This window comes from Gopherus evgoodei, chromosome 3 (genome assembly GCF_007399415.2).
Source record: "Gopherus evgoodei ecotype Sinaloan lineage chromosome 3, rGopEvg1_v1.p, whole genome shotgun sequence".
NCBI lineage: Eukaryota > Metazoa > Chordata > Testudines > Testudinidae > Gopherus > Gopherus evgoodei.
The window spans coordinates 170,261,136-170,273,830 of record NC_044324.1 but is presented as its reverse complement, the minus strand read 5'-3'; the positions used below and the strand labels follow the sequence as shown (position 1 = coordinate 170,273,830).

Sequence of the window (12,695 nt, the reverse complement as noted above, 5' to 3'; positions counted from 1 at the left end):
CTTTGGGGAGACCAAGATTTGGTCCAAAAGGCCCAGTTCTGCCAGAATTTTTTTTGGTACAACTCCCTTTGATGTTTATAACATGGACTCCAGGATTTGCCCCTGTATTGAAGTCAGTGGGCCAACCTCTGTTTTCGGTTGCACCAATGTGAGCTCACGGACATCTATGGACAGGCTCTAGTCTTACGCTGGGGTGACTGGGTGAGATTCACCCCTGTGCAGACAGCTCACATAAGGCCTAGGCGCCATTTAAGTCAAGTTAACATAGAGTTGAAGTGGTGCTTAGGTCTGAGGCTGGTTCTCTGAACAGGAGTGAATTTCACCCCTAGGAGGCAGGTTTTGGCATAAGGAGAGTTATACCTGTGTAACTCAGGGCAAATTGGGGGCCCTAATCCTAGTTTCTCTGTTGAACAGCCTAATTATCTGACAATACTGTAATGTTTGCGTACTATGAATATAATCCCCTCTGTTGTAGTAATTAATTAACTTTTTATATTAGGAGCAAGCTGGACTCCTGGTGCCAAATTCTGCCCTCAGCCACACTAATGTAAATCCAGAGAAACCATTCAAATCCATGGAGTAACTCTGGATTTTTGGCAGTGTAACTGAGAGCAGAATGGGGCTGTGGCTGTTTTCCTGGCCCTAGGGGTTTGTTAGTGAGCAGTAAGTCTGCTGGGTCCCTTAGTGTCCCTGTTAGTAACATTCTTCTTTTGATTTGTCTTTGGGCCTATTTTTGTATCTCTCCCTTAAAATGTTTGTATAATATGTGAGACCGCTGTGGAAAGAATTCAAGCTCTGTGATGTGGGCGTGTGTATTTTAAAGGGACAGTGCCCTGTTCACTCCAGATTTGCTAAGCAGTTCCTGGTATTAGGACTTGAAACTTGCCTTGACTTAAAAGGCGAAGACAAACTGCGCTACTTTCACTATTAATAATAGTGTAACATCCAGAGCCTTTCATTCTCAAGGATCCCAAAATGCGTCACTGACTGCATAGGTACATCTGAACTAGAGCAATCGCAGAGGTGGAAGGCAGCACAGAAACACACTGCATAAGGGAGGAAAGGAAAACATTTGGCCAAAAACAATAGGGCAAACACCTGCACTTCAGCTATTAGATCTTTAAAGTCCATCCTGGGCTGAAAGGACCATTTTTTCAACTGAGGTCTCACTGAAAAGGCCCATGCTGTACAATGTATGGGGTTTGGTTTATCTAGCACAGGGTTTCTCAAACTTTTGTACTGGTGACCCCTTTCACATAGCAAGCCTCTGAATGAAACCCCCCCTTACATATATTAAAAAGTGTTTTTATTTAATAACACCATTACAAATGCTGGAGGCAAAGCGGGGCTTGGGGTAGAGGCTGACAGCTCGCAACCCCCCATGTAATAACCTCGTGACCCCCTTACATATATTAAAAAGTGTTTTTATTTAATAACACCATTACAAATGCTGGAGGCAAAGCGGGGTTTGGGGTAGAGGCTGACAGCTCGCAACCCCCCATGTAATAACCTCGAGACCCCCAGTTTGAGAACCCCATATCTATCTTCCTTTCTGAGTCTCAAAAGGATGGGGGGAAAGGAAAAAGCCCAGTTGTCTGAGTAGTGCAAAGCCCTGTAGAAATTCTAGACTCATCATTGCTCCTTGAGAGCCAGGTAATGACTGTAATAATGAATGCCTTCTCCTGCCTTCACTTACCTAGGACACTACAGACTGCAATAATGATCTACATGTCGGATGCCTCAAGACATGATTAATGCAGATTCCTTGGGTTGTTGATCAAGGTCAACCACAAGCTCCAGCTTGCCACTGGAACGAATGGGACTAGCCAAAAAAAGCTCACTGCAATGCCCTGTGCCCTGCGCTGCCTCCCTGTCTACCAGCAGGTCCAGTTCAAATCTCAATCCTTAAAACACTTAATGGACTCAGACTAAGCTACCTTAGGGATTGTTTCTCCATTCACACCCCTTTGAGACTGCTGTGCTCATCAAGGACACAGAAGCAAAGGTATGGCTATAGCTGCAGGTCTCCACATGCTTACACCCAACATCTCCCTCCCCTGCCCCGCTGCCAACACATAACCCATCCACACACAAAGCCCTTGGACATATGCCTGTATGTCCTCAGAACATGCGCTTGCTGGCTCGTCTGAGAGTAGAGGTACAAGCCTGTGACCCACTGTAGTGTGTGTCTCCACCCGCTCACTTTGCAGTAGGCCCTACCACTACAGAAGCCTTGTCTCTGGCTCCTGTTGGTCTCATCTCGGGCACAGAACTACTACCAACCTGGCCTAGTGCCTTTAACAACCGTCTGCCCTTCAAAAACAGAAGTCACGAAGATCACGGAGAACAGGTATCTGAAGAATGATGCTTGGACTGCTAAGCCATGCCCTCTAGTATAGCTACAATTCTGATCTTCATTTTTGATTGTGTGCCTTCTACAGCACTGCTGTCCTAAAGCTGGGGAGGGCTCAGGGAAGATGTAATCACAGTCAAGTACAGATTAAGAGATCTACACTGATACACGGATGTTTGTGCTGCACAATGGGAGTAATAGTATAATCTGGAGGCCCCTTTGAAACATGGGCCTTTTTCCACCTCCAGTCTGTTTGTGATTACAGTGTAACGGTTTTGTGTGTAACTAAACCAAATCTGAGTGCTGTTTCCATGCTGAGAAGATAAAGTGAGACTTTTATTTATTATTAATTTGAACAAATCTTATAGTAAAATGTTTGGTGATTAAAAATCCCACCATTTGTCTGAGTAAGAATGTTCACCCCATTACCCTGGCCAAATTCCAGCTCCAATCATTACACTCTTCTTAGATTCCTGCTGTAGTTTTTCAATTGAATACTGTGTCCTTCCTCATTTTAAACCCTTCAAGGCAGGGACCTTTTTTCCTAAACATCCATAAAGCACCTACACACTGGTGCTACATGAATAAATAATCTGTTGTATAGTGTTGCTGGGTGCTACTGAAGAAATGATTCGTTCCACTTCAGAAGTGGCTGCATTTCAACGGTGGATAAAGTCATTCCTATGGATTCCTTACCCACCTCAAAGGAATATTATGAAATTTAATTTATTTCTGTTTGTAAAGCACTTCAAGACTCTTCAAGGAAATGTTCCATAGAGGCACAAACATATTATTAATAAAATATTTTTAAATTGATCTCTGCTCCTGTTGTTGTATTTTGTCCAGTCACTTTCATGAAACACAATGGCTTACTATTTGCCTATTTTTAGTCTACATAATGTAAACTCACCCTCCCACAAATACCAGAATTGTTAGCAGTTTATCACCTGGTTCAGAATGTAGAGAATGATACTACAGTATTATTATTAATTACTATTATTATTGATTGAGTTCCAAGAATGCACTTAGCCTAGTATACAACCTAGCTAGATAATCTTCTTGGCCTCAGGATCTTAAAGTGTAAATGTAATCTTACTGCCCAGACATTGGAGAGATGGATAGATTCAAAATCATTTCCTTTAGATCCTTCTAAAAACAGGTGTATACCTGAGATAGCCTTCTAATCTAGAGCATTTAAAGTCCTGGGGGGTGTCAAGCTCTACTGTGATATGAATAAATAATGTTACCATAAGTATTCTAGATGCCTAAAGAACGTCAATTACTGTAGTCCAGAAAAATGTCCAGATTAGCTACTTAATCAAAAGAAATTGGAGAAATCTGTAGCTCAAATACACATCCCAAAGCAAGAACTAACAAACGTGGTTACAATTTCAGAGTTTACATTGGATGTCCATATTTTGAGGGATTGTTGCCCATGTATTTGAAAAATAACACCCAAACTTGAAATATACACAGTTATCAGAAAATACACTGTAGGGAACAAACCTGCCCTGCCAATGGGATTACTTAGATTACCTGACAGTCTTCTCCATACCCATTTCTGTGATCCTGATCATATTGTTAAACTGTGTTTACATTAGATGGGGTTCCGATTACACATACAAACCACTTAAGCTTTGCTGTCATGGTTAAAATTCTTAAGAGCCCTTAAGGCAAATGCAGCTTTGAACTGTATAGTGGCACACAGGTTATTCTCTGTTGATCATTGCCATAGAAATATAAAATGCGTGTCATGCTTACTCTTTGTACTGTGATTAATGCCGCTGATATTTCCCATGACTTCTTCACTCAAGACTATCTGCAATGATAAGCATTGTCATCACTTCCAACAACAGATACCTTCAAGTTCTATTATCATTTCATCCCTCAGAGTGCATACTGAATGGTAATCACCAGTCATACAAAAGGATATTACACCTTATGCTAATGATACAAACTGAGATATATTTTCAACTCTGTTCCAAACCCAGATTAACTTCTAAGGGGCATATATTTGTTTTTTTTCTTTACATTTTCAGAACCACTTTTTTTCCCTAAAGCAACATTTTGCGGGCTTTAACTTTCAACACCAGCTGGTCCCTCAAGAACAGCTTTTTTCTAATATAAAAAGCTATCAGGTTTTGTTATTTTTGTGGTTTTGTGCTGTTTTGCAATGGGTTTCCCCCTGAAAATGATTACATCAAATACCTTTCTGCCCTGCCTTTCTCTTATCCTCATTTGCCAGATGTGCAGTGCCTGAGAGACCATCTATGTACGTGCAGCATATATTTGAGATTGGGGGAGAGCAGGTGTGACAATAAGCCTGCTTTTCTCACCAATAGCCATTTCACACCAATGTGGCTCTATTGATTTCACTGGAATTACTCTTGGTTTATGCTAGTAGAAGCTCTCTCTCTCTCTGTCTCTGCATATGAGATAGTGAGCTGTATAAGTGTAAGGGTATGTCTACACTACAACCGCACAGCTAGGGTGGTGCAGCTGTGCTGCTGTAGCACCATAGCATAGATGCTTCCTGCACTGAAGAGGGGTTTCCACCAATACACCTAATCCACCTCTCTGAGAGGTGGTAGTTAGGTTGATGGAAAATTTCTTCTATGGACCTAGCCACATCTGGGGATGATGGTGGTGTAGATTAGGTTTTCACAGCCCTGAGCAACATAGCTAGGTGGATCTAATTTTTAAGTGTAGACCAGGCCAAAGAGAGCCACATGTAGGTAATGTCAATGTGTGGATGTCAGTGTGTGGATGTCTGTGAGTGTAGCTGGACATGCAGAAGGCTATGCAGGTGGGTTTTAGAGAATGTGTGTGTGAGACTGTGAACATGTGGAGACTAATGTTTTTAAATGTGCCCCTTTTTCCTAGTTAACATGCCCATTTGACTCCCATCAGTGTTGACCAGGATCAACTAACCTGTTTTAACTAATATGATTTTAAACAGTAATTTGCACCAAGCCTACAAAGGGCAAGTTGTGTCTGAAAATGTGAGCTGGTCCTGCTCAACCTTGTGGTGTGAGCCTAGGCTTATCTACACAGGCAATGCCATACAACTACATCACTTTGGGTTTACCACTCTAAGGCCTTGTCTACGCTGGCAAGTTTCCACCCTGTAAAGCAGCTTTGAGCACTGTAACTCCCGAGGTTTACACACTGCCACGCCACTTAGTGTGCAGAAACTGTGCAGTTGCAGCGCTGTAAAAGTACCACCCCGATGAGAAGTGTACAGAGTTCTGTGCTGGGGCTACAGCGCTGTGGTGTCAGTGTAGACACCCTGGTCAATTACAGCACTACAATTGGCCTCTGGGAGGTGTCCCACAATGCCTGTTCTTGCCTCTTTGGTCATCAGTTTGAACTCTACTGTCCTGCCCTCAGCTGACCAACCATGAGTCCCCAGCTCCCATAAATTCCTTGGGAATTTTGAAAGTCCCCTTTCTGTTTGCTGGCTGACGCGTGCAGTGGTCTCAGCACATCTTTCCAAATGACCATGCCTGCTCCATGCACCAGGTGATCCCCTGCTTGGAGCAATGCCAAGATGCTGGACCTCAACAGCATTAGGGAAGAGGAGGTTGTCCAGTCCCAGATGCGTTCCAGCCGTAGGAATTATTATACCCACAGACAGATTGCACAATACATGATAGAAAGGGGCCATGACCGGGAAACATTAAAGTGCAGGATCAGAGTGAAGGAGCCGCAGAACACCTACCACAAGGCGCAGAAGGCAAACTGCTGCTCTGGTGCTGCGCCATGAGCTGCTGGTTCTGTAAGGAGTTGGACGCAATACTCGGTGGCAACTCCACCTCCACTGCGAAGGCCACTGTGGATACTTTGGCGGCTCGCGTGCCAGTCGAGAGTGGACTGAGCCAGGAGGAGGAAATCTTGGACAAGGATGTGGAAGGGGAGGGGGACCCAGAGGCAGAGGACAAATCGGAGGTCAGAGATGCATGCAGCCAGGAGCTCTTTTCTACCCCTGAGGAGGCTAGCTAGTTACAGCTGTCGGAGATTGGCAAAGCACAAACAAGAGAGGAGGCCCCTGGCTTTGATTTTAGGGATCGCTGAAGGAAGTTCTTCGGGGCAGGAGGGTTGCAGAAAGCAGGCTTGTGTCTGTATGATGCACATAATACCACATGCCTAGTCTGAGTGGCGGAACAGTGTGTTGATTGACTTCCTCACTTCCTCGGAATCTGCCTCAGAGATCTCCAGGAAACTCTCCTGGAGATACTGGGCAATCCATTGCAACAGGTTCTTTGACAGAACTGCTTTGTTTCTTACCTCATTAAGGGTAACTTTCCCACCCCACTCTGCTGTAACTGGAGTCGGGGGAGGGGGGACCATTCCTGCACACAGGTGTGCTGCATAAGGACCAGGGCAGAAGCTGCAGTCTTGGAGAAGATCCTCCTTTGATTCCTTGCTCACCCTCAGCAGTGAGATATCTTCCATAATGAACACAGCCCATGGAAAACATGGGGATAATAATGATTATAAGGCCCCCCCTACAGTGCTGGGTCTCCCCAAGAGCCATGTGCCCAGTGTACAGTATGATCCTGGAACACTGATTTCCCCTGCCCCTCCGGTTACTCACCATTTTGGAGGTCTTGTGGTTCATGTGTGCTTGCCTGGGGTCAGCCAGTTAGTGACAGGTGTGTGAATAGTGGCTGTGTTTTAAATCACTGAATCAGTGGTCAGTGTGTTGCAAACAATACTGCTTCTATAAAATGTTGCATTTTGGCTTCACAGATACGACCTTGAGAACCCAGTCTCCCTCTTTGTTATCGGCGGCTGAACGGCTGCGCAGAATTAGGAAGGGGCCACGAAAAACTAAAGAGGACTTTCTGCATGATGTCATGATGCACTCTGCTGCTGAGAAACAGGAATTGAAGGAGTGGCGGAACAGCGAGAAGAGGCACCGAAAGGAAAATGCGATGCACCATAACGAAGCCACGGAGCCGCTCTTAAATGTTATGGAGTGCCAAGCGGACACATTCCAGGCGCTTCTAGCACTGCAAACTGAGCAGCTCCGCACCCGCCCTCCCCTGCAGCCACTGTCACAAAACTCTTTCCCATGCACCCCCCCAGACACTGCCAACATACTGCTATCAACTTACTGTCTCCAGTCTGTACCCACTGCATTCCACTCCTGCCCCGTCACAGTCCAGCCCTGTGGACTCCCAGTACCCACTGCACTCAACACCTGTCCCTGTGCAGTTTGGCCTTGCTGAACACCCACTGCACTGTACTCCATAGGACAAAGTTGCATATGATACCTGGACAAACACAAATCTTTAAGTGTACTGGGACCCAACCTCCTCCTGGGACCCTCCCTTCTCTGATCCCCCACAGTGCTGATTTGTTTTGTTGTTGTTGTGTTTTGGTCTCTCTCCTCCGGTTGTTGTTTTTTAATAAAATAATTGTTTTGATTTGAAAGCAAACAGAGCCCTGCAAAGCAACAGGCAATTTTCTCAAACCTTCACAGTGCATTGTTTGCACCAATCACAATCACCTCCTAGCTTTACAAGCGCTGCACTCCCAAGCATAGCAACAAATATTGGTGGCTTTCAGCTTCAAATTGCTGCCTCGAGGTATCCCTCATCCTTATGGCCCTGCACTGCTCCCCTCTAATAGCCCTGGTCTCTGGCTGTTCAAATTCAGCCTCCAGCCACTGAGCCTCAGTGGTGCAGCCCTGAGTGAAGCTTTCACTCTTCCCTTCACAAATATTATGGAGCGCGAGGCATGTGGGCTATAAGCATAGACATATTGTCATCAGCCAGATCCAGCTTCCCATAGAGGCAGTGCCAGTGGGCCTTTAAATGGCCAAAAGCACACTCAACAGTCATTCTGCACTTGCTCAGCCTGTTGTTGAACTGCTCCTTGCAGCTGTCAAGGTTCCCCATGTATGGTTTCATAAGCCACAGCATTAAGGAGTAGCAGCATCATGATGTGTATTTTGACTTCCCCTACGGTGATCTTCTGGTCCAGAAGAAAGTCCCAGCTTGCAGCTTCCTGAACAGGCCAGTGTTACAAAAGATGGGTGCATCATGTACCTTTCCGGACCAGCCTGCATTAATGTCTGTGAAACGCCCATGGTGATCCACAAGCACCTGGAGAACCATAGAGAAATACCCCTTCTGATTAATGTATTCAGTGGCTAGCTGGTCTGGTGCCAGAATTAGAACATGCATGCCATCTATCACCCCTCGGCAGTTAGGGAAACCCATTTGTGCGAAGCCATCCACCATGTGACGCATGTTGCCCAGAGTCACAGTCTTTTGGAGTAGGATGCGATTAATGGCCCTGCACACTTTTGTCAACATGAGTCCTACCATCAGCTTTCCCACTCTGAACTGGACCGATTGGTAGCAGTCTGGAGAAATCAGCTTCCACAGTGCAATCACCATGTGCTTCTCCAACGACAGGGCAGCTCTCATTCTCGTGTCCTTGCACTGCATGGCTGGGGCGAGCTCAACACACAGTCATAGGCACCTACTCTGTAGGTTCTCCAGGGCTGGAGCACCCAAGGGGAAAAATTGGTGGGTTCCTCCCCACTTCACCCCATCACCCCAGCTCACCTCTGCTCTGCCTCCTCCCCATAGCACACCAAGTCCCCGCTTCTCCCCCGAGCTCCCAGTGCTTGCTGCCGTGAAACAGCTGTTTCGTGGTGGCAAGCGCTGGGAAGGAGGGGGAATGCAGCACGCCCTGGGAAGAGGGGGGGCCGGGGTAGGGATTTGGGGAAGGAGTCCAATAGGGGCAGAGAGGGGGCGGAGTTAGGGTGGGGACTTTACGGAAGTGGTTGGAATGGGGGTGGGGCAGGGGTGAGGGGGCAGGGCAGGAGTGAAGGGGTGGGGCAGGGATGGAGTCGGAGCAGGGCCGGGGCGAGCACCCACTGGCACCGGGAAAAGTTGGCACCCATGCACACAGTCCCATGAATATGGCTTTCCTCATCCGAAAGTTCTGCAGACATTGCTCGTCATCTCAGACATGCATGACGATGCGATCCCCCCACTCACTGTTTGTTTCCTGAGCCCAAAAGCAGAGTTCCACTGTGGTCAGCACCTTTGTGAATGCCAAAAGCAATCTCATGTTGTAGCTACTACGCATGGTGAGATCAATGTCAAACTCCTCTTGCCTTTGTAGCTTAAGGAATAACTCCACTGCCACTCCTGATGTGTTAGAGCGAGCAGCATACTGGTCAACAGTTTGGGATCCATTCCTGCAGATAGAAGAGGCAGAGTGCGCAGTACACAAACCATTGAAAGATGGCACCAAATGCAGACAGAAGCACAGAAATTGCTTGGATGTGAAGCAATGCATCACGGAGCATTAGAACTGGACCCAGGATGCCTCGTGACCCACTCCACCTTCCCACAACTCTTAGCAGCAGAAGAGGAAGAGATGCTCTATGGGATAGCTGCCCAGAGTGCACCTCTCTGAATACCGCTGCAAGTGCCGCAACTGTGAACACGCTATTGTGTAGGCAGCTCACAGTGTGAATACACAACAATGGTTTCCCTTCAGCGCTCTCTGAGCAGCGATGTAACTGCTGGCGAGATAACTCCGCCATTGTAGACATACCCTAAATCCCTATGCAGGCCTGTATTTCAGAATCAAAGTGCCCTTTCCAGTTTAGTTAATACATTTTAAACATGACCATCTATCCTAGTCTAGAGAGAGAGAAACTGAGGAGTGAGATTAGATGTAGGTGTGTGGAGAAGTGTGTGTGTGAGGGGGAGTGTGCATGAGAGAGAGAGTGCATGTTGAGGAGAGTGAGGAAGACTGTGTGTATGAGGAAGTGTGTGTGTTGGGGGAGTGTGTGAGGGAGACTCTGTGTGTGAGTATGTATGTGTAGGAGAGTGTGTGAGGGAGACTGTGAGAGTGAGAGAGTGTGTGTGTGTTGGGACAGTGTGTGTGAGCACGTGTGTTGGAGGACTGTATGTGAGAGTGTGTGTGTGAGTGACTGTATGTGTGTGTGAGAGAGAAGGTGCATGTGTGTGTGAGAGAGGGAGTGTGTGTGTGAGAGAGAGTGTGCTGGTGGAGTGTGTGTGTGAGTGACTGTATGTGTGTGTGAGAGAGAAGGTGCATGTGTGTGTGAGAGAGGGAGTGTGTGTGTGAGTGACTGTGTATGTGTGTGAGAGAGAGAAGGTGCATGTGTGTGTGTGAGAGAGGGAGTGTGTTGGTGGAGTGTGTATGTGAGTGACTGTGTATGTGTGTGTGAGAGAGGGAGTGTGTTGGTGGAGTGTGTGCCTCAGTGATCGTGTATGTGTGTGTGAGAGAGAAGGTGCGTGAGAGAGAGAGAGGGTGTGTGTGGGGAGACTGTGTGTGCCTGAGTGATTGTGGCAGCGCACTGTCACTTTAAGCCGAGCACTCAGGAACCGGAGCGCTCGTTCAGCACAGCAGCAGCTGCAGCTCCCACTCCTGAGCCAGACACACCAGCACAGACAGGCTCCCTGTGCCCCCAGCTCAGCCGAGACCCGCTCCGGCGCGGCCGCCTCTAGCAGCGGGCGAGCTCCGCGCCAGCCATGGATCCGCTTCCCAAGGAAGGGGAGCCTGCCCCGGCGGCGCCGGGGGCCGGGGAGCCCAGCAGGGGCACTGCCTCCTCCAGCGGGGTGGTGGTGCAAGTCCGGGAGAAGAAGGGACCCCTTCGCGCTGCCATCCCCTACATGCCGTTCCCCGTGGCGGTCATCTGCTTGTTCCTCAACACCTTCGTGCCAGGGCTGGGTAAGGAGCCCCCGAGCTGCCCGGCCGGGGGGTCACTGCAAGGGCGCTTCTGTGCTTGCAAACCATGGGTGGCGGGGACAGACCTCAGGGCTACTTTGTGCACAGGTGGCACCGTATAGATCTGTCCGGTGGGGAGCGGGTCTGTCCCGGGCACGGAAGGGTCACGGTATGTAACGGGGCTTACGGTGTGTGGCATGGAGGGGTTCCCTTCCCGGCTCCAAGGGCTCCGGGGTGAGGCCAGGGGATTTGCTGTCAGTGTTACTGCTACTGTAGCGAACCACCTTCCCTTCTAAGCAGGCAATAGCCAGGCTCTGTCCTTGGTTGCCCCCAAGCTTCGGCTCCAGTTTGCTCCCTGCTGCTTGCAGATTTTGCAAGCAGTTAGTTAACCGCACGGTGGGTGCTGAGAGTGGCGTGGCGATGGGGCGATCCCAGCGGGGCGGGGGGGGGGGCGGACTGGACCGTACCTCCACCCTCAGCCTAGATGCTGCTACAGCTACTTTCCTAGGACAGTATGAGAGGGGGGAGGCTGCTAACAACTTTTCCTAGCCCGAACTAACGGGGGAATGAGGAATAGTGCCCTGCCCTCCCTCCTCCTGGGGCAGGCGCTGCCCTCGCTCGGTAACCCCAGTCTGATTTCGCTAAGTTCAGATCAGGGCGGCTGATGCCAGGAGGTGAGGGGCGAGGCCGCCTCTCTTTAGTCACTTCACACGGCTTTCCCTCTCCAACTGGCCACCTCTTCGCCCGAAGCAGTGCGGGAGATCGCCCCAGGCTGGGCTGGGGATGGGGCTACTCCGGGCACCTAGAAGTGTGTGTCAATTTGGTAGGGGGTAGGAGTTGTCTAGACTTCCTGGCTCTTAGAGAGGCGCCTGCCTCTCCCTCTTTCTGGGACCCCGCGAAGATCTGCATCTTCGCTGGCCCTGGTGTGTTCTGCCCTTCGGATTGTGCAGCGCTGTAAACCTCTGGGGCGAGAGAGAGGCACGTCTGGGGCTGAACCCCCGCCCGGCCGTTTGGTCACGCAATACCCGGCATCTTTCCGGGATGTGGCAGACAGAGCCCTGCTGAGCGCAGGGAAGGACCAGCTGGCTCCAGAGATGCCAGGCGCCCGCCCTCGATTCCACCCATGCACCAGCGTCTGTGCCCCGGCGATGGCACAAGGTGGTGGGTGTTCGGCGCTAAAAAGGCATTTTGCAGGGGGTGGAGTGCAGTAGGTAAAGACCTAAAAGCACGGAGAATCAAGGGGGTGGGGGAGCCTGAGCTGTGCCCTGGGCTGCTGAGCTCGGAGGGCCTAAATCTCTTCCCCTGGCTTCAAAGGGCTTTGGATCAGGCACCCTGGAGTTTTCACCAACCTGCTGTGCTTTGTACAGGAAGTGCTTATAGATCAGTCTCGTGAGGTCACTACTTTTGCAGGCAGAAAGTTCTTCTTAAGGGCCTAGAACTAAATATCAATATTTTGTTCTAGATTGGGGGGTGGGGACAGCATCAGGGAACCCCCTCCAGCCTTCAGCTCTGGATGAAATCTTGTCTCCACTGAAGTCAGTTGCAAGACTCCCCTTGGTTTCAATGGGATCAGGATTTCACCTTCTGTTCCTAGTTAGGGAATGTATTTATCGTCTTC

General features: G+C 48.9%; 1 protein-coding gene across 3 annotated transcripts in view; it reads left to right on the top strand.

Moving 5' to 3' along the window:
- The first annotated feature begins 10,694 nt into the window (after positions 1 to 10,694).
- STUM (stum, mechanosensory transduction mediator homolog) overlaps positions 10,695 to 12,695 on the top strand; it is a 178,945-nt gene continuing 176,944 nt past the window's right edge. For 2 of the 3 annotated variants that reach the window (XM_030557382.1, XM_030557383.1), the window contains exon 1: positions 10,695 to 11,080. In XM_030557382.1, coding sequence (XP_030413242.1) covers positions 10,882 to 11,080 — 199 coding nt within the window. In that variant the 5' untranslated portion in view covers positions 10,695 to 10,881. The remainder of the gene's footprint in view (positions 11,081 to 12,695) is intronic. The other variant, XM_030557381.1, reaches the window with a different exon arrangement.